The following is a 21,359-nucleotide window of genomic DNA, read 5'->3' as shown; positions in this document are numbered from 1 at the left end:
GTTTATGTGACCTTGTGAAGATTTCCATCGTGTGATAATGGGGGACAGAGAGACTGCTGGAAAAGATGTGAAATATGGCCTTCAAATAAAAGTTATCTGCTCTGGGCACAGGGCTGGCTAGGATCCCATGCGTGCTGGACTCTCTTCTTAGCATACTGACTCTGTCCAGGCAAGTCTGCTGCAAGTGGTACCTGGGCGGCCCCTTCCTTCCCGCATTGGGTTAGGACAGCTCCCAGCCAGCAGTTACACAACCAACTCGAACGTTTCTAGGATCCACTGCTTCATCTCCTCATTGAGATTCAGGAAGCCGTGTGCCTTCCCCTGGCCCAAGTGCAGTTCTGCTGAGCTTTTGTTTCATTTGGGAATAGTTCTTGCTGGAAGCCGCTCACCCAGAGACCAGTGCTCCCCGACAGCAGACAGCAGTGGAGGTAAGCACCCGGGCCTTAGACCTCAGGTAGGTGTGTCTTTTGTAATTTTATGTTTAACTACCACCCCAGCTTAAGACACATGGGGTCCCCAGTACAGCATGGATTCACAAAGCTGCTAATGAAAAGTAAAACATGTTGTACCTGAGGCCGTAGATCAGTGATGCAAGTGAAGCCTGAAGTCTGACCCTGAACCTAGACCATGGCAGGTTTGTCTTACAGAAAAGGGATTTTACTGGTTTTTAGGATTAAGTGCTTATTTTCTTCTTCAAACTCACAGCAATGTAGTGTGAACAATATATTTTTGTTAAAAATAAATATGTTCATAAACTGGGCAATGTACCTGGAGTCCCAGCTACTCAGGAGGCTGAGGCAGGAAGGAGATTGCTGAAGACCAGGAGTTTGAGGACAGCACAGCCTGGGCAATGTAGTGAAACTTTGTCTCAAAAAAAAGAAACAAGTATTCCTTGAAAACAACTTATTACAATTTAACTGTCAAAGTTGATAATTTCCTCACAGAGGAGTGAATGGTGGCCTGTGTCCGTGAGTCTCAGCATGGCTGTGGTGTCACCCCTTTTAGTGTGCAAGCATGACACGGGAGGGGCAGTTGAGGGAGGAGCTGGGCTACGACCGCATGCCCACGCTTGAGCGGGGACGTCCAGACCCTGGGCGGCAGGAGGCTGGCGGCTATGCCCCGGACGGGAAGCCCAAGAACCTTCAGCTGTCAAGGGGGCTGCCCCCGTGCTTCAGCTATAAGACCTGGGTCTTCTCTGTGTTGATGGGGGTGAGTAGCTCAACACCACCTCAGAGGTCTGCTCACACCTGCCCTTCCTGCAAAACCTGAACCAGATCAGGGCCCCCTGCCCTGAGAGTCACTTCCTCCCAGTTGGTCTGGACAGGAAGAGCTCCATACCAGTCCTGCTGTGGAGAGCCTCTGCTGTTGATGCATTGATTTTGCTTCTGTCCTCTGAATTATTTTTCTCAAATTATCTGTGACAAGGGCCTGTGCTCCCCTCACTGTGGTCTCCCACCGGTGGAGGACAGTCTAGCACGGCGCTGAGTCCAGCGTCCATCCACAGCATTTGCCATAACCCTGGACTCCTGTGGGGCTAGGGCTGTCCCGAGGTGTGGCTTGCGAGGCGGAAGGGCATCTCAGGCTCTGTGTCATCTCTGTGGAATGAACCCAGTGTTGTGGCCAAGGGGACAGTCAGGGCCACGGAGCAGGAGGGGCCGCAGGGGCATGGGGGGTGGGGCGGGGGGCACTGGAGGGCAAGTCTGAGCTAGCCTGGAGCAGGGCTGTGCCAAATACATGATGGGCTTTCCTGGGGCCGAGGACATCCCCATGTGGACATGTAGACTGCCAGGGAAGTACCCTGAGGGTGCACAGTAGCCGAGGGCCAGACCACTGGATGCACTTCCTTTCAACTAGAACCTGAGTTCCATGTGGTCCTGGGCTGAGAATCCCTCCCTTCCTGTGTCCTGGGCTTTACTGGCCAGCCCCGAAGCACCCCCACAGTCCAGTCCTCTGCAGCAATTTTACATCTCAGATTGGAGTCCACTCCAGCTTCCTCCAGGACCCTCACAGCTTGAGAGTCCTAGGCCTGCAGACCCTGGCTTCAGGTGCCTTTTCCAGGTACCAGTTTGGATTAGCTTCGGCAGAGGCAGAGGGACAGGTGTTGTTTTCCAGGCTCTGGGCCTGGGTGGGATCCTGAAGCCCCTGAAATCTCATGGGTTGGGGTGAAGGTGTTCTCTGGGGAAAGGTACCATTTCTTGCTTTCAATTTGGAAACAGAGTCCCCTCCCTCTCTTCCCCAAATAACAGTGTGGAGGTTCCTGCTTGGCATGATGGAAGAAGATCCATTTTCTGGGCTGTGGCAGGGAGTAGTTCAGGTCAGGCAGGACCCAGGCACAGGCATGGCCGATGTTGGGGCAGGGTGTTGGTTAATGTGGGAAACAGTTAAACTTCAGTAAAGGGTTGGTTGCTCACTCCTTGAGTGTGTAATCCTCAGACAGAGCCACATTTAACCTGAACCTGTGTCTCTCTTTTGCAGAGCTGCCTGCTTGTGACCTCTGGGTTTTCGCTCTACCTGGGGAATGTATTCCCCTCCGAGATGGACTATTTGCGGTGTGCTGCAGGCTCTGTAAGCACCACTGCTCAGCCACACTTACCAGCACCCAAGTTCCCTGTCCTGTGTTCCAGTTTCTGTGCTCTGGGGTTTATAGTCTTCTGTTTCTCGTTTGGAAATCTCTCATGTGACTCATTACTTTTGAAAATGATCAGTAAAGACTGCCTGAATCTTATTCCGCAGACCCCTGCGTGAGAACTGGCCCTTTGGATTCTGACATGCCTTTGAATCTGCCCTTGCGTTGTCGGGAACTGCCCCCACCCCCAAAGCTTGGTCCCAAGCTGCTATCCCCAGCGCAGGCCCCATGTGAGCTTCTCCTGCCTCCTCACATCTAACACTGTTATGCCTCTGCCATTCTGCAGCCCTGTCTCCTGCTCCCTTAGGGTCTGGGGCCCGCTTCCCACAGAAACAAGCTGCCTCACCTCCCCCACCTCCTGATCCCTTGACACCCTTCACCACCTCCTCCACTGGGCCTTGACCTAGCTTTGGGGTCACAGTGAGGTTAGAGTACATGCCTGCACTGGAGCCCCTAAGCAGTGGGGCCCCTGAGCACAGGAGACACCTCCATCTTCTTCAGGCAAGTTCTTCTTCCTTCTGGGTCATTCTTCAGCAGAGACCAAGTTACCCTCTGACTGCCAAGTGCATCCAGCTAGAATACTTTTTTCAGAATAAGTTATTCTAAAGTGTCCTTCAGTGTGGAGGAAACCCCTTACAATGCTTGTTTGCCAGTATGCCTTGGCTTATTCTGGAGACCTAAACATTATAATGCATTATTATGATTGTTATTTTAAATTTTGCAGAGCTAGAGTTCAAACTCAGGGCCTTGCAGTAAGAGCTCTATCCCTGAACTCTACCCCGTCTTGCAGTGCATTGTTTTCAGGTTGCCACCAGGACCAGCATGGTGCTCAGGTAAGTCCTTTGCTTACCCAGGCTCTGGTTTCTTTTCAGTGCATCCCTTCAGCAATTGTGGGCTTTGCTGTTGCCAGGAGGAACATCAATGCGGTGAGTTCAGCCCTCCGGCAGCCTCTGCAGACTCAGCAGCCCCATGGTAACTGGCTGTAGAGCTGTCAGGCAGGGAGGTGGGTAGTCCTCCTTAGGGCTGACAGGCCGTGTGTCTATGTGTCTCCATGGGCGTGCACACCCATGGATGAATGGTCCCAGAGAAGGTCCTGGTGGTCACCCCAGATGAGCGGGTTCCTGCCTTGTCCTCCCTCTTCCCTCTGCTGGCACTCAAGCCCCAATTCTTACAGGTACAATCTTTAGGATTTTTAGTTAATGACCTGGAATTTGGTTGATGTTGCCTTTTTTTTTTTTTTTTTAGTTATTCAAAAAAGGAAACCTCTCCTGCCCTGTTTTTCAGATTCCCAACTTTCAGATATTGTTCGTTTCCACATTTGCTGTCACTACTACATGCTTAATCTGGTTTGGATGCAAACTGGTCCTGAATCCATCAGCAATAAATGTGAGTCTCTGGAAGGGCGCTTGGGTCACAACTGAGCCCACATCTGGCTCAGGCTGAACCAGTGTCAGCCATGTTGGTTGAATTGGAAACCCTTGGTAAATGTTTGTTGTAGGTCTTGAGTTGACAAGCATTGAGAATTTTGCCTACGTGCTGAAGGAAAGAACTGTCTCTCCTGAACTCTTTGAATTGATTCCATTGGATGGGTCTGTTGATAAATAATATTTCAATGACTCTTTCTCAGTAGGTCTTAAAAATTAAGTGATAGACTGGGGGTGTAGCTCAGGGGCAGAGCACTTGCCTAGTACAAGCAAGACCCTGAGTTCCGTCGCCAGCAACACACACACAAATTGATGGTAACATATTCCATATTGTGTCCAATCCATGATGCTGTTGATTGTTGGACACTGTGATTTTATGTGCTACTGAAAAAGTGAGAAAATACCACATAAGTTTTGATGCCCAAGATGAAATATCTCGGTGGAGATGAGGACATTTTAGCCAGTCTTATAAGGATGCATGATGATCCAAGGAACACTCAATCCGCGTGTGCAGAAGAGGTGGTTCCTGCTTACTCGACATTGGGATAATTAAGAGCATGTAGCAAGCTGGGTGTAGTGGTTCTCATACCCATAATCCCAGCTACTCAGGAGGCAGAGATGGGAAGGATCAGGGAGGATTGATGTTTGAGGCTCACCTGGGCAAAAAAAAAAAAAAAATGTTATTGAGATCCCCCCCATCTGAACAGATAAGCCAGGCATGGTGGCACACACCTGTGATTCTAGCTACATGGGAAGCCATAGGACAGAAAATCACCAACTGAGGCCCAACCCAGGCAAAAACATGAACCCTACCTGAAAAATAACTTAAAAACCATCAACCAAAAAAAGGCCGGAGGTATGGTTCAACTGGTAAAGTACCTGCTTAGCAAACTTGAGGCCCTAAGTTCAAACCCCAGTACCTCCAACAAACAAACACAAAGCATGTAGCAAGTTGCTGAGTGTGAAAATCAAAGTAAAACTGTAATTGTGCCAACAAAAACTTGAAAGAATAATCTAAGTGCAGAAAGCATTTTATAGAAATCAACATAAAAGGTTTCTGGGAATACACCTGTGAGAGATCTGTGAGGCTGTTTGGTAGAAATTATGATACTTCTTCCTTAAACACACCCGGAACAAACAGAAGGTGAGGCTGTCCGGGAGACCCATGTCATAGGGAGGCTCCTCTGCATCCAGAACCTACAGGTCTGCACAGGGCCCCAAGAAGGACCCCCTTGAACAACAGGTTGGGATGTATCTTCACACAACCAGGATTATTAGAAAGCCGTGCTAGTGAGCAAGGGTGGTCTCGGCAGAGAAGCCATCACTGGACCCCAGTCATCCTGAAGCCACCACATGAGTGTGGACAGCAGGCTGAACCTGGGGCAGTTCTGGAAGGAGCATGTGGGCTGCAGGGAACCATCCTCCCCAACACACGCACACACACAACCTGCACAGCTCAGCACATATTTAGGCAACTCACGCTCTTCAGAGAGGATGCAGGCCATTTGGAGAGCAATTTGGGATTTACAGGCACACTCTGAAGATGTGTGGGCACGGTACCACCCACAGGTGCAAACTCTAGAGAAATGCTCACACACCTGTGACCAGGTCATGGAGGTCAGAGCAGTAACACTTGTCAACAACAACACCAAACCTAAACAGGTGATCCTCTCCCAGGATGGTGACAGAACAGGCGACTAAACTGTGGAAGATGCATAAAGCCACACCTGCTGGCTTCTGCTAGGTGTGGCCTCTTTCTCACCTGGAGCTTGTACCTGCAGAACCTCAGCCCTACCTAAGGCAGGTGTTAGAATCCACAGATAACCAGGGTCTCCATGGCCCAGGCAGAGGAACCTCAGGAATATAGCATTTGAACCATTTATGCTCAGAAGCAATGTCTTGTTGAAGGATATGTAAAAAGTAGTGTGATAGAGAGCCACAAAGTGAAAGGACATTCAGGGACATGGCTCCATCTGTGCAGGGCAATCTGCTCTAGGTGCCACACTGCTGTCCTCTTAGCCTACCACAAGTCCTCTAGTCTCTGCCAAGTTTTGGGAGTCCTCTTGGGTACATGCACTGCTGGCACCTGTCTGTAGGGCTCTCCTGTTCTGCCCTCTTCCACCTGCCCCCTCCCCGAGGCTCTCAACCACAGTGGGTACCCAAGTCTCACTGGTGGGAGGATGCACAGATCCACTGCCCCCGAGGCCCCACTCCCAGTGCCAGCCCCCTGGGGATGTTGTCAAAAGCAGGAAAGTGACATCATATACCGTGTGAACTCAGGTGTGGACCTTGTCTGAATTTTTCTCATCTTTCTTTTAGAATGGATTTTTGTAAATTGGAGTAGTGTCTGGAAACCTTGTTAAATCTTTAGTTATTTATTATGGTACTGGTGATCAAATCCAGGGACTAGTACATGCCTGGCAAGCACTCTACCTAGAGTTACCCCCGCCCTTTTCCTTTTCATTCTAAAATTTGATTTGTATCTTTATGGCAACTATGTTACTAGTCTTTCAAAGACCCAGCTTCTGTATGAGTTGAAGTCGGTTTTCTGTTATTTCCTCACTTCTGTCCCTGGCTTACCTTTTGCTCCTCTTACCCCTTGATGTCTTGGTTTCCATCAGCCTGATAATGCACATGGCTGCATGTTACCCTTCTGGCTGGTGTAGTCTGTCCCAGACCATGACATATGGTGTCTTCATCTTGGTTTGTTTTTTTTTTTTTTTTTTTTTTTGCAGTACTGGGATTTGAACTCAGGGTCTTCTGCTTGCTAGGCAGGTACTCGACCACTTGAGCCACATTCCCAGCCCCTCATTGTCGTTTAGTTCTATGTGTTTGGAAGTTTTGCTCCCCACCCTCTGCTGTCCTGTCTGTACTCTGGGCAGCCATTGCTCTCTGGCCTGGGTGCCTCTGTGGCCAGGGATTACAGATGGCTATTAGAGAGAGGCTGGGGATTTTGTTCCCTGACTCTGCTTACTTTGGGATGGGTTAGTCTGGGCATGGTTCTCTGCCAAAGCAGGCGGCCCTCTGAATGGCTGCTCTGTTGGGAGCTCGCAGACCCCGTGGGAGCTGTGTTCTTTTCTTCCAACCTTGGTGGAGCCTCTTCATCCTGTGGATTTTCTCTCCCTAAATCCTACACTCTCTCCTTCTGAGTGTCCCATGTGCTTTTTGCCAGGACCTCAATGAAGCAGGCACTTGAGATTGTTTTTAAGGATCATAACTTACTGATTTCTAATATTACTAAATTATGATCAGACTACATAACCTAGAGTGTATTGATTCTTTGAAATTTACAAGGCTTGTTTTGCAGCCTAACAGATGATAGTGTTCTACAACTGCTATAAAAGAATGAGCAATCTTTGTTTTATTTTGCATGGAGAGTTCTGTAGATGCCTTATTAGCTGCATTTGTTTTAAAATGCAGTCTTGATTATCCTGCAGGCATGGTGAGGACAGCAGATCAGGAGGCCCCTTCCATTGAAAAGGGAGATTATTGCTCATAGATCCTAGAGGAGGGGGCACCCCACACCATGCTGGCCCCACAGTGCAGCACCAGGGAGGGGCACAGGCAGAAAGAATGAGGGGTGACATGGGCCAGAGCCTCCACTGAGGCTGCCATGAGAGGCAACAGGTGGGGCAGGTGAGAGATGTAGGACTGGCCAGTGAATGACTTCAGTGGGTGCTGGGCACAGGGCTGTCCCTGGTTACCTGGGGTGATGGCAGGTGGATAGTGGCATGGTGTGTTGGGGGGATGATGGAGAGGGAGCTGTGGTCAGGTGGTTTACATGCAGTATCATTTGTTGACTCCAGGAATTGACCATCCTAGGAGGGGCAGACTGTGCAGGTTAACCTGGCCCCAGGTGTCAAAGCCTCTGAAAAAAATACAGAAAAAGACATTGTTAATATAGCACTTTTCTGGTTTTAAGAGTTCTTATATTTTTACCTTTTTGATTTATCAGCTTCTGAGGAAAGTTTGTTGAATGCTTCACCCATGATTGTTGGTTTATCTATTTCTTTCTGCAGTTCTGTTGGTTATTGCTTTATGTATTTTGAGGCTCTGTTGTTAGTTTCATAAAATGCTTTCATAAGATTATTTTTTAAATATCAGTTACATTGATTTATTTCTTTATATTTAGTTAGTGATGGTTTTGGAGATTGAACCCCAGGCTTTGCATATGCCAGGATGTGCCCTACCACTGCGCTACACTCCCAGCCCAACTTCCTTCTTAAGCATATGAATATTGAACAAATAGATTTGTGTAGCCACCAGCAGGGTCAGAACCCACAAAGTTCAGCTGCCCTCCAAGCCTGGGGTTTGCAGTTTCTGGCAACTGCTGTAAATACTTGTGTCTAGGTCTTTGTGTAAACAAGGCTTAGATCAGGCATGGCAGATGAAGCCCTTGGGCCTGTGAACAATGATTCAGGATATTCTGAATGACATGTTCCACTGTGGAAGAGGCTACGTGAACTTTTACAGCCACAGACAAAAGAAAGTCATAAATGAATGCATTTACCAAACACATTGGTAGGGACAACAGGTAGGCGGTTACAACAGAGCAGGGAAATGTCTCATGGGTTTCCGATGTTACCACATTCTTCCCTTTAGGGTTGGTGGAAGCTGGAGGTCTGTTGTGTTTAACAACACATTCCAAATGTTTCATCCAATAGTCCCAAGGAAGTCAGGTCAGATAGAGGGAGAGGACTAAAGCCAGCCAAAGGTTATTTGGGATCTGCAACATCCCATCGCTCCACAATCATAACAACATTCTGTTCAGTCAATCAGTCTGCAGGACTTCAGAGAATTTGGGGTCCCAGGCTCAATTGTCCAGAGTATAACCTTGCTCAGCCTTTGAGTAAAAGTGGTTTTAAAAAAGCAAAATCCCAGCCAGGTGCTGGTGGTTCATGCCTGTAATCCTAGCTACTTGGGAGGCTGAGATCTGGAAGATCGAGGTTTGAGGCCAGCCTGGGCAGATAGTTCTCAAGATCTCCAAAATAGCCATGGAAAAGCATATTGGAAATGTGGCTCAAGCAATAGAGTGCCTGCTTTGCAAATATGAAGCCCTGAGTTCAAACCCCAGTCCCACCAAAAAAAAAAAAAAAAAAAAAGCACCATGTGACCCGTGGCCTAATGGGGCCTATGATAGGCAAGCAGCACTGGTCTGGAGCCTGGAACAGCCTGCCCAGCGACTGTGCTGTGGGAGCCAGAGGGCAGTGGATTCCTGGGGAAGTGATACAGTGTCCCTGAAGTACATGATTCTTGTGCAGATTAACTTCAACCTCATTCTGCTCCTCTTGCTGGAGCTTCTCATGGCAGCCACAGTGATCATCTCTGCAAGGTCCAGCGAGGATCCGTGCAGGAGGAAGAAGGTGGGTCACCCAGAACAACCTCATCGTGCCCCCAGGGTGGGCCTCTCTGTGTCACCCAGAACAACCCCATCGAGCCCCCAGCGTGGGCCTCACTGTGTGAGGAGTCCCCAAGTGCAATGGGGCCATCAGAGGGACAGGCATGGGCAGGGGCTGGAGGCTGTCACCTGGGGAAATGACAAGGCAGCATCACTACCTCCCCAGTGGCCTCCTCTCACATGCTGTCCCCCCTGGTATCACAGGGGGACCAAATCTGCTAAAAATGTTGATCTGTGATCAAGGTGATTCAGCACATGACCACGTGCAAGGGACACCTGCTCCTGAAGCCTGCGGGCTGTGACCTAGAGATGGTCACATTTCAGAATGTCTCCCCACTCATACCCCAGGCAGCCAACCCTCTCCAAGCACCTGTGCCTTGCACACTATGGCTACATGAAGTCTTGCTTCTTCCTAGGGATCCATCTCTGAAGGCACCAACATTCTGGAAGAAGTGATGTTTCCCGCTCGGGTCCTCAAGTCCTACTCTGTAAGAAAAACCTCCCCCTTATTTTATCATATTGGGAGGGTGTGCATGAGGCTGGACCAGCCATCATATTTAGTTTTCCAGATGACTAAGTCGTGTTGAAGACCGGGCATGTCAGGCCCTGTGCCCAGTCTGGGAAAGACTCTCCAGCCCTTTTACAGTATTGCTGGCAACAAAGTACCTTGTCTTAAATGGATCTTAAAGGATCCTTAGTTTTAATGGGGCAGGCATGTTCTGGCTGGAACTCCAAGCCCTGTGAGTCCCTTTTCACCCTCAGTGCCCTGACCTGGGGACAGGCCACATGGCTGCTCTCTTCTGTTGATCGTGTTTAAGTCTTAGATGTCCTATTTGTTTTTTGGTTTTATTCTATTTGTTCTATTAGTGAAAGGTCAACTAAAAACCTCTCAATTCCAGACCTGAGCATGGTGTTACTAATTTCTCTTTGTGACTCTGTCTCCGTCTAGTGTGAGTTTGGGAGCCTACATTCTTAATGAGAAACAAGCTTGGAATTGCTGCCTGGCGAGTTTCCTGTTCTCATCATGAGGTGGTAACCCTCAGTGCCTTTAATAACACTCTGCCATAAGCCCATATCAACTATGGTTTAAGCACATCAGTTGTCATCAATCTGTGACCATTTATCTTTCTCTTTTTGAACTTTCTTGTCCTGATATTTTGGTATGTTTCTTATACACAGTGCTCAGGTGTATTTTAATTTTTTTCTACCTAACCTGTCATTCTCTTTTTTTAGCCTTTTGAATTTACCCCATTTCCTTTAAGAGTGGTTATTGTCATATTTATCGATCTCACTTTTTTGTTTTCTCTTTTCCCCATCCCCTTTTCTCCTTCCTTATCTTCTTTTGAATCAGTTAAAGCTTCTACCTTCTTTTCCCTCTAATTTAGAAGCAGAAGTTACACATCATTTTAGAGGTTTTCCTCCATGCTTTAAGAGGCCTCTTTGACAGATGCGGTGTCTGTGTCCACAGTTTGGGCCCTGCACCTGTTATCCAGTCGTAATGGCTGCTAACACTGCTTTTTCTCTCCTTTGTGCTGGCTCATCCAGCCAAGCTCATCTGTACCGTGATTTCCACTTCTTCTGCATTTCCACCCTCCTCTTTGGCCCAATTTATCTTCTACCTAGTGCATTTTCTTTAGACATTTTGTGAGAGGGTATCTGCTTTGGGTAGGCTTTCCAGTTTTTGCTGGTTCTTCTCATTCTTGAGACAAAGTTTTGCCCAGTAGAGAATTCCAGGCTGACAGTTTTCCCTGAACATCTGCTGATTCTGCCATTGCCTTCCTGTTTCTGGAGTTTTCCATTCTGTGTCATGTTCACTCTCAGGAATTCTGTTTTCTTTGTCCATCTTGGATCTTGTGCCTTCTGAAGGTGCAGAGGCCTGGCTGCATGGTTTTGTCCCCACCATGAGTCCCTGCAGCACAGCTCCTACTGGCTGGGCCAATTCCACGTCCATCTCTGGCAGCTGGCTTTGTGTGAGCCTCACTGCAGGTGAGATGGAGGACTCCCACCTCTATCTTCCCTCCTCAGGTTTGTCTACTGACTTCTCCACACTCATCCTGGCTGCTGGACCCAAGAAGGGCAGTCCAGCGAGCCCACTGCCTACCCCTGGGATGTCTACTCTGCACACTGCAGAATGAGGTGTCTCTCTCTCTCTCACAATGGTGTGAGGACCCAGCAAGGTGACCCTGTCCTGTTGTTCCCCTCTAGGTGGTAGAGGTGATTGCTGGCGTCTCTGCTGTCCTTGGTGGTATCATCGCTCTGAATGTGGAGGAGGCTGTCTCAGGCCCACACCTCTCAGTGACATTCTTTTGGATTTTAGTGGCCGTGAGTACTTCCTGGCTGGTCACCTTGTCCATTATCACTCACTGTCTCACCAGAACCCTGATAAGTGCAGACCATTCCTCTGTGTCCCCAGACATCAAGGGCCACTGCGGCCCTGGGACACAGGCATTTCCTTTCCCTTGCGGGTGTGGACAGGAGCTTTAGATCTGGAAGATGTGCCAGGTCAGGAGCTCAGCAGGCTGTGCTAAGCCCTCAGAGTCCCTGGAGGGCCCAGGAGGTCAGCCAGGGGTGCACCCAGCCCTCAGCCATTCTGTACTGCCTTCCTTCTTCCTGCTCCCATAGAGCTGAATCAAGCTCCTCAAAGTAAGTGGGAAAGTTGCTTCCTGTTTACAAAGAGGAGAGGTGTCTATCTAAGGGAGGAGCCCACTCACGTGGTCAATGCTGATGGGCAGCTCCTCCCTGTCCAATCCTGAAGAAGCACCTGCCTGTCCCAGTGGAGGCCCCATTGCAGCCCAGGGATGCATCTCAGAAACGTCTAGGTCACAAGGGTGCCAGAGGCCAAAGGATATCCTATGACCTAAGGCCAACCATGATGCATAAATACTGACCCCAGACTAGGACAGACAAAAGACTCTGAAAACAGCACTGTTGAGACAACTGGACAATGCTGCTGAACCCACATCCATCAGAAGTGGCACTGCATTAATGTGAGGACTGGGCCTGAACACAGCATGCAGAATTGACAATGTTGGGGAGGTGACTCCAGGGGACTCAATGTCACTGCACCCTTGTTGCAGCTTTTCTACAGACTTACAGCTTGTAAGCAAATGTTCAAAAACAAAGAGCCACCATGCTTTCCCAGCCCATGGGAAAGATGAATTGCGTCAAAGCAGGAGAGCCCAAGCTTGGAATTGGCTTTTTGGATAGTCACCTCTAAAGTCCTTCTCTTTCTTTCCTCTCAGTGTTTCCCAAGTGCCATCGCCAGTCACGTGACAGCAGAATGCCCCAGCAAGTGTCTGGTAGGTAAGGCCTGCAGACCAGGCTCTGACCCACATCGGCAGCTGCAGGGGCTGCCCGGCTGGGCAGGGGCCTTAGAGGCAAGGCCACCTGGGCCAGTGGGAAGGCCAAGGCGGCACTGCCGCCCAGCAGACAACCCATGAGTATACCAAGGGCGCACTGGCCCCTGCCACCATGTCTGTGAAAACAAGAAGTGAGCACTTTGGCGGAAAGTCAGAAAGCCCTGTGGCTGTGCCTTCTGGGGGGTCAGCCAGCTTTTTGCTAGCATCTGTTGCTACCTTTGGGGCTGGAATGCCCTGTCAGATGAGTATCCATATGATTGGAGATTTGGGGGAGGTTAAAAGGATAGGTTTTGGAGGTGTGGGAGAGGTGAGGGATCCATAAGAGCTGTTCTGTCAGCAGACGGCAGAACTGTGTGTGTGACACGCAGCGGGCTTTGAATTAATGGGTAGTGAGCTTAGTGGAGCCACACGCTGACCCAGAACCTTGAGTTCTTCTGTCACTCGGTCTGCTTCTCACCCAGGTGGAGGTGCTGATTGCCATCAGCAGCCTCACGTCCCCGCTGCTGTTCACAGCCTCAGGATACTTGTCCTTCAGCGTGATGAGAGTCGTGGAGATTTTTAAAGATTACCCACCAGCCATCAAGGTTTGTATCCATTCATTTTATTTCAAAACTGCATTTTGTGTGAGTCTGAGACCTTGGGTATGGGGCAGATGGGCACCTGCCTGGACAGAGTGGCTTTGCCCTCTGCCTTGGGTGGAGCAGGTTTACATGCTATGTGAGATGATGGAGGTGATGAAGAACACCCATCTCTGACTGGTCAGTTCTGTCTTGCTGGCTAGCAGGCAGCTCTGCCTTGGTTTCTACCCAACCTGATTCTGCCCATCTTAGCACGGCCCTGAAAAAGGCCCACCTCCTTCACAGTGGCCCCAGGTTTTCTCTGAGCACCCACACATTTCAGGACCAGTTGGCATTTTATGAGACACCCTGTTGGGGCCTTGGTTAGAATGTTGTGAGTTTGTAGACAGATTTGAGAAGAATGGTAAGTGTCCTCACTTTGCCTTTGCCATGTAGAAATATCACCAAATGGGACTTCTCCTCGCTTCTCAATGACACTGCAGGGTTTCCTCTCCATGGTCAGGCACAGTGGGCCGCCATAGGGGAAAAACCTCTATGCTCAGGACGCATAGAATTCAATACTCTAAAATTACTCAAACTTACCTGGACCAAGTTGGGTGCCAGTGGCTCATATCTGTAATCTAGCTATTTGGAAGGCTGAGATGGGGAGGTTCATGGCTGGAGGCCAGTCCAGGCAAATAGTTTTCAAGACCCCATCTCCAAAATAATCAGAGCAAAATGGACTGGAGATGTGGCTCAAGTGGTTGAGTGTCTGCTTTGCAAACAGGAAGCCCTGAGTTCAAACCCCCGTGCTACTCCAGATCACAAGTTTATATTGGCATTTGCAATTCAAATTTAACACTCTAGGTTTTTCCTGACTTATTTTATATTTGCACCTCTTTGCTCTTACTCCAAATGTGTTACCTCCTGTTACTGATTTGTCTTAAAACACATATGAAATTGTGTATCACAAGAGACCAACATCACAGCCACCCACTGACCTAGGTGAAGTCTTCCTTTTTCCTTTATCATTCATCCCACTAAGGAGGGCGGTGACATGCTGTGTGAAATAATCCCCTTTTGTGGAAGTTATGCTATTGATTTGACACACAGTTAAGTTGAATAGTTTCTGGTTATATTCAATATTAGGCCTTGGTTCATTTTACCCTTCTTTTTTAAATATATAAAATATTTGTGTGACTCAAAAGACAAAGCTGTAAGGGAGGCTAGGGTGCCAGCCTTGTTTACCTGCTCTTCTTGTAAACATCCATATTATTACAAAACAGGTTGCACACTTAATCACTGTTCTGCGCTGGGGATCTTTCTGAACTTAATAACTTACCCTGGTGTTTTCTGAGTCCCCCAGGACCAGAGCTCTTCCATATTCTCTCATCCTATACAAATGTAACCCAGCCACCCTGATAGTCCCTAATGGTGGAAACTGGGTTATTTCCAGCAGTCTGCTGCTATGAGTAACTCCTGACAATCACCCTTTATGCATACTCCATTTTGAATCTGAGCAGCTATTGTGGGATCATCTGCTGGGTGAGGGACCACGGGTCACAGTGTAGATGCATCTACTGCAGGTCACAGCTCCGCCTGTCTGTGAAGCTGGGCAGCAGAGCCCTATTTCTTCACAGCCCTCTGCAGGGTGTATTGTGCTGTTTTATTTTATTTATTTATTTATTTATTTTTTTGGTGGCACTGGGGGTTGAACTCAAGGCCTCACACTTGCTAGGCAGGTGCTTTTACCAGCTGAGCCATTCCACCAGCCCTTATTGTGCTGTTTTATAACCCTGTGAGAGGCAAGAGGGTATGGCTGTCAGCAGAGGACCAGGGAGGACCTTTGACATTTCTTGCCCAGCAGTCACCTTTTCTAGCAGGGTCTGGAGAATTCTGATGATGTCGGGGACCACATGTGAAGGAGACACACAGTGGCCTCAGCCTGGCAGCTGCTCTCCCTACTGCCCTTATCACTCCTTCCCTGAATTGTGGCTGGACTCTAAGTCACCATCAAAAAAGCTTGTGCTTGGGTTTCCAGCTGGGTTTGTCAGGAGCACAGCAAAGCCATGGACCCAACTTGATTGTCTTTAACTCTTTCATTGGCAAGGCTCTCAGTACCACCAAAAAAACAACCATCTTCCCTCAGTCCCTTAATGCTGCCTTTGTTACATGCTGCTATCCCATCCTCTGTCACCGTCCACCTGTCCCTAAGGCAAAGACTACACACCTGCCTCCTTCCACTAGACAGGACTGGGCACCTACGTGCTGTCTGCTCCTCTCTTCAGGCTCCCCTAGCTCTTGTGGCCTGTTTGCTCTTCTACATGAATTCTAGACCCATGTGCCTGGCTTGCAAGGGCACCCTTGCGCTTTTTATGGGAACTGTGCCAACTTAATGCATTACCTTGAGAAGAGTTGCTCGTTAATCTTCCTTTTCTCCTTCTTCCACTGTGGCATTGGCCCTCTATTGTCTCCTCCCCCTCCCCTCCTCCTCCTCCTCTCTTTGAACTCACAATCCTCCTGCCTCAGCATCCTAAATGCTGGGGTTACAGGCATGCACTTGCCTTGACACTGTGTTTTTTAGTGTTAACACTTAGTTGCTTTGTGTTTCCTCTGCCAGTTCTGGAAGGACATCCCTGTGGGGAACGGAGGGTTCAGGGAGCTGTGCAGATGTTTCTGTGATCCCTGTGACTGCTCCCCTGAAGTGCAGTTCCATTTCTTCTGGCCCCTAGAACTCTCTTCCCCATCCTCCTCCTGCCCTCCCCCATTGTCCCTCTGGTCTGAGCACCTCCAGCCTTTTCCTCTCCAGCAGCCGATACTGCAGTTACTGTGCTGGTGGATCTGGCCCCACTGTCCGAGACCCCTGCCCTTGCAGTGCTTCAGCCCACGGCCCTCCAGAGCTGTGTGAACCTCAGGAACACTTTTGCTGCAGAAATGCTGTTGGAAGGTTGTAGTCATTTCTGCCACATGGTCTTGATGGCTCCTTATCATGGTTTTGGGGATGGGGGACTATGGCGAGGACACCAACAGCTGGCCTGTCCACAGAGTGTGGCAGCGGCCTGCTGGGTCCTTTTTTGTGCCTACCTGTGAAATGCAAACCAACAGGACTTGTTCCAGAATTGAGCTAGAATGGTTATTATTCAGATTACTGAAAGAACAGCACACGTTTGGACTGCCAGGGCTCAGAAGCTAGTGGGCACTGTGCTCAATGGGAAGACAAAGGTGTGGGGAGCATCTGCAGGGCCTGCCCGGCTAGTAGGCCTGCTCACATCTCCTCTGCCCTCCAGTCCTACGACCTGCTCCTGCTGCTGCTGCTGTTGGTGCTTCTGCTTCAGGGGGGCCTCAACACAGGTACGGCCATCCAGTGTGTGAGTTTCAAGGTCAGTGCAAGGATGCAGAGTGCGTCCTGGGACGCCCATACAGTCCCTCAGGAGCGGCCAGCAGGGGAGGTGAGTGGCATGTTCTTCCAGGGTGCCCCATTCTACGGGCCTCTGATGGCTCCTACAAGATGACTGATGCCTGTATTCCATCATGCTACTTTGCATTTTAAAAACACCCCAGAAAAATCTTGGAGAAGTTAAAATATGGAATCCATTATTTTTTAAATGTCTAGTCAAATACAAATCCATTCATGAAAAATATTATGGATCTGGGGTTTTGGTTCTGTTTTTATAGATACAACCTAGGCCTTTCAGGGTTCCCAAGGTCACAGGGTTTCCTTGCCTGGCCCTAGGAGGTTGCTCTGTAGTTCAAAGAGTGCCCCCTCCTGCACATAGGGCTCCCCACAGCTGGGCATTAATGCTGTCTGGCTTGGGGACTGGGGGTGTCACACCAGGCAATGGCTACCAGACCATAATCTCCCCTGACCCCTACCCTGAATCCTGATGTCCCACATTTGAGACCTCCCATGAGTTACCTATCCTGATGGCTTCTTCCCTGAGCAAACCTGCACACTGCCCTTAAGACACAGTGACCACAAGACCTCCAGTACCTGGCTGCTGTGAACCCCGGGAGGTGTCCTGTTAGGCCCTGGCTGTCAGGCCTCTTGTTTCATCCCACCTGGTTTTGTGTCATGACCAGGAAGCAGGAGAGCCAGATGACTATGTTGGTCTGGCCAGATTCCAGAACTGTCTGTCTTAGGGGCTCAGGGTGGGCAGCCAAGGGCAGCAACTGTCCTTCTCCCTATCTGGAGGTGTGTGTTACCTCTGCCTCAGGTGTCCTCATCCTGCTGCCAGGTGCATGCCTACCTTGAAGCCCTCCCTACTCCATACCTGGAAGGAGGGGGAGGGAGCATTGCTAAGAGCAAATAGAGGCCTTTATCCTTTTTCTGGAGGCCCAGAGGCTTCCTTCCTCCCTTCTTTCATATGCAGAGAAACCTCCAAACAAGAGCAAGTTTGATGCAAAGGTCTGGCAGGTAATGCTGTCTCTCTCTGTCACAGGTGGCTAGAAGCCCCCTAAAGGAGTTTGACAAGGAGAAAGCCTGGAGAGCCGTTGTGGTGCAAATGGCCCAGTGACCTTAGGAAGAGGACAGAGTTGCAAAGCCCACCTGACTCCCAGCACATTCAACTGCACAGACTAACGTTGGACAGCTACTACTTCCTAACATGTCCTTTGCCCTTCGGTGAGGGCAACCCAGGCTGCGGGGTGGTTTTTGTTTCTTATCATAGTTTAACTTTGACACAGGTAAATGTTGACTCTTTTGTGCCTTGTTGGATGGGTTAGTTGTGCTTCTCAGGTAGCCCAGCTGCACCAGACTCCCTAGACTGAGAAGAGGTACTGGTGCTGCCAACCTAGAGCCCACAGATAGAAGTGTTTCAGTACCCTCTGGCCAGGCTTCCTTGGTCTGCCTTCTCGTCTGTCCCGTGTGTGTGTGTGTGTGTGTGTGTGTGTGTGTGTGTGTGTGTGTACAAGCTCTTCTCTGTCTGGTTTCATGTTGGGCTTTTCCCTTCTGAGATATGCTCTCACCAGACCCAGACTGTCAAACACCATTTCCTAACAACAGCGGAAGACTGGATGTGCCCTCCCCATGGGGCTGCCATCATTTTCCCATGCGAAAGCCACACCCAAACCTCTGCCCTCTCTTCCTACTTGCCCCAGACAGTCCAGAAAGACCTGCCTCCTCACTGACCCTGGCTCATGTTCCTTGGTGCAGTGTGAACCCTGCATGGCCACTGGAGCAGTTCAGTATTCTCTGGGGGTAGGGCCAAGTCCAGGGCTTTGGAACTAGACTTGACCACATTGCCATGTCTGAACACCCAGTGATGGTGACAGGAGAGGCCGAGCTTGGTTCCTAGAAGATGGACCCCTGGAGAACTGATTCTCACTCACCCAAGGTTTAGCCCAGGGTCAAGGTCTCCTCTCCTCTGCTGTTTTGGTGTCTCTGGACACTAACATGCCCCCTGCATGGCCTGGTCTGCCACTGCCCATCTGCTAGGCTGCAGGGACAGTGTAAGTATGAGAATAACAGTAACTTTGACAAAGTAGCCTAGAGTTCCCATGCTCCAGGAGTATGGGATGACAAGGGCACCAATAAAGCTACAGTAAGTAGGTCACCTTGTAAAAGTGGGAATGTAGTTTTAGGCAGCTAGTGCTTTCACTCATGAGTGCCATATGAGGAGATGAACATACGGCAAGGGACAGAAGGAAGACACTGTTTGTTCTTTACTGAGCTGGGATACTAACTGGTTCCCCATGGATTGGTAGAAAGGCCTTGAGATGCATTCAAGACAGAGCCGGACGGCCTGACCAGAGGGATGTGAGGATCCTTCCAGGCTTCTCACCTTCAACCTCAGTGACCTGAATTTTTAAATTTATTTTCAGTCAAACAAGAGGAATGCAGGTAAGACACCTGAAAGGTAGAAAGTGCCAAGCAAGGAAGCTCTGTCTCCAGCCCTGGGCAGCCTCTCTGCCATTCTCATCCTTAGCAGCTCCAGATATCAAGGACAAAGCCAGAGGCCAGCTAGGCCCAATCAGGCAGGCCATGAGCGGTCACTCTGGCCTGCCCACGTGCAAAACCCACGTGCAAAACCCACCTCTCCACAGGCTGGCTGTGGCCTTCCTGCAGCTCTGGCTAAGGCCAGGTGGGGTCTGCCCCTTGCACCTGGGGGTGGGAAGGGAGCCAACACCTGGGGCCAGAGACTTCAACTTTCAGAACCAGAATGAGGAAGCTGTAGGGCCAGTGCCGGCTTACATGTTATTTCAGAGGGCTTAAAAAAAAAAAAGCAAAACTCAGACAAATGGGTTTTTAAAAAATTGTCTCTTTTGCCTGGCGCTGGTGGCTCATGCCTGTAATCCTAGCTACTCAGGAGGCAGAGGTCAGGAGGATTTCAGTTCAAAGCCAACCTGGGCAAATAGTTTGGGAGACCCTACCTTGAAAATACCCAACATAAAAAAGGGCTAGTGGAGTGGCTGAAAGTGTAGACCCTGAGTTCAAGCTTCAGTACCACACACAAAAAAAAGTCTCTTTTGTACACTTTCGTTTGATATAGTTTAATGTGCTTGAACAATAAAATGCTAACATGCAAATGAGGCTGGTAGCTTGTTTAACGTGGGTGTCTGCATCCCAGGTTCTGGAAAGGTGGAGATGTACAACAGGAGGATGGATGGAGGTGAGGGTCATCTTTTTATTTATTCCTTGATTTATGTACCTGCGGAGGCAGGGCTTAAGACCAGCCTAGAGGCCGTGGTGAGTCAAGACAGAATCACCAGAAGCCATCCTCAGCCACTTGAAGGGAACAAAGCCTCAGAAATAAAGATACTTTTGAACCATATGAAGATGACCTTTAGGTTTTGGAAGTAACCAGCAGTGAAGACACTAACGGGGAGGGTGGGTCTTCCTCATCATACCACAAGATGCCAGCCTTGGAGGAGAGACAGAGAAAGGAACTGACCTGTTGAGGCTGGGTGCAAATCACTGGCTTCGAGGAAGGAACAGCCTTGGAACACCGGGGCAAGCCGCGCGGGTCGCCCATAAGTGGCCCTGGGGGAGCCAAGCCTGCTCTAGGTTCTTCTGCAGGATGGAGGACCTGCTCTCCCCACCGGATCGCCCCAGCTGGGGAGGAGACAACCCGTGCACAGACCATCTGGGAGGACCCTGGGCCAACCCCCACCTCCAGCCCAGAGTGGGCATCTGGTGGACAGCCAGGGAGCCGGCAGACGAAGCCAGGGTGGGGCTGGGTGTGACCCGCGGTCTTTGTGACTCGGCGGGGGCTGACTGCCAGGGCGGGTCTGCGTGACCCTGACGGCGGCGCAGGGCTGGAGCGCGTGACCGGGGCGGGGGTCGAGGTCACTCGCGGGCTCTCTGCAGACGCATGGCCCGCGCCGTCCCGGTCTCCGGCCCCTGCCCCCGCCCCTGCACGGGCTGCGCCTCGAACCGCAACCCAGGACCCGAACCCGAGCCTAGGCCCAGTCCAAGCGCCGGCGACTGCATCCCGCTGGGGCCCGTGCCCCGGGCGCCGCGTGCGCGACGCCCCCGCCGCAGCCCCCGCCGCCCCGCGCGCCCCCCGCCGCCCCCGCCGCCCGCGCGCCCGCGCAGCCCTACGCCCCGGGCCGGCCGCCGCACCGCGCGCCCCGGGACCTGCCGCCCGCGCCGGGGGGCTGCACAATGCGCCGCGCAGCCCGGGCCGGTTGCCCGGGGCGACCGCAAGACGCCCGGCCGCGCGGCGGGGGGCAAAGGCGCGGCGCGCGCCTCGGGGCGGGTCCCGGGTGAGCACCGCCCCCTGGACTGGGCCCGACCCTCCTCCCAACCCAGACGGGATCGCCGTCCCGCCCGCGCTCGGAACCTCCAACCCTCCCTTTGGAACTGCAGACCTCTCTCAGAGCCCCAGAACTTCCCACCTTAGCCCGACACCGGCCCACTTCCACCCACCCCGCCCGAAGACTTGCTCTCCCTACTCCCCTCTTCTTGGAACCCCTTGACTGCCTCCCCTACCCTACCGCAGACCTGTCCCCCCGCCGTGCCCGTGACCTGTGTCCCTCCTCCAGGCCTGTCACCCC

The 21,359-nt window shown here is 50.7% G+C and overlaps 1 protein-coding gene and 1 long non-coding RNA gene across 5 annotated transcripts; one reads left to right on the top strand and one right to left on the bottom strand.

Moving 5' to 3' along the window:
• The first annotated feature begins 39 nt into the window (after positions 1-39).
• On the top strand, positions 40-19,893 carry Mlc1 (modulator of VRAC current 1). Of its 4 annotated transcripts, none has more exons than XM_074084744.1 (12): positions 40-454; positions 1,006-1,209; positions 2,476-2,565; positions 3,499-3,552; positions 3,911-4,012; positions 9,312-9,413; positions 9,865-9,936; positions 11,654-11,770; positions 12,691-12,747; positions 13,269-13,391; positions 16,652-16,813; positions 17,804-19,893. In XM_074084744.1, the coding sequence occupies exons 2-12, from the start codon at positions 1,015-1,017 to the stop codon at positions 17,876-17,878; spliced, it is 1,149 nt and encodes a 382-aa protein (XP_073940845.1). In that variant the 5' UTR covers positions 40-454; positions 1,006-1,014; the 3' UTR covers positions 17,879-19,893. The 4 variants fall into 4 exon arrangements, with proteins under 4 accessions (XP_073940845.1, XP_073940844.1, XP_073940846.1 ...); XM_074084743.1 differs by having other exon boundaries at positions 41-428; XM_074084745.1 differs by lacking the exon at positions 1,006-1,209 and having other exon boundaries at positions 46-428.
• On the bottom strand, positions 4,407-7,914 carry LOC141425872 (uncharacterized). Its single transcript, XR_012451062.1, has 2 exons — positions 7,755-7,914; positions 4,407-4,706 (listed from the first exon to the last, which is right to left on the bottom strand). It is a non-coding gene; the product is annotated as an uncharacterized lncRNA (long non-coding RNA).
• Positions 19,894-21,359: the final 1,466 nt, after the last annotated feature.

Source organism: Castor canadensis, chromosome 8 (assembly GCF_047511655.1).
Source record: "Castor canadensis chromosome 8, mCasCan1.hap1v2, whole genome shotgun sequence".
Taxonomy (NCBI): Eukaryota; Metazoa; Chordata; class Mammalia; order Rodentia; family Castoridae; genus Castor; species Castor canadensis.
This window is presented reverse-complemented; position numbering and strand designations above follow the sequence as displayed.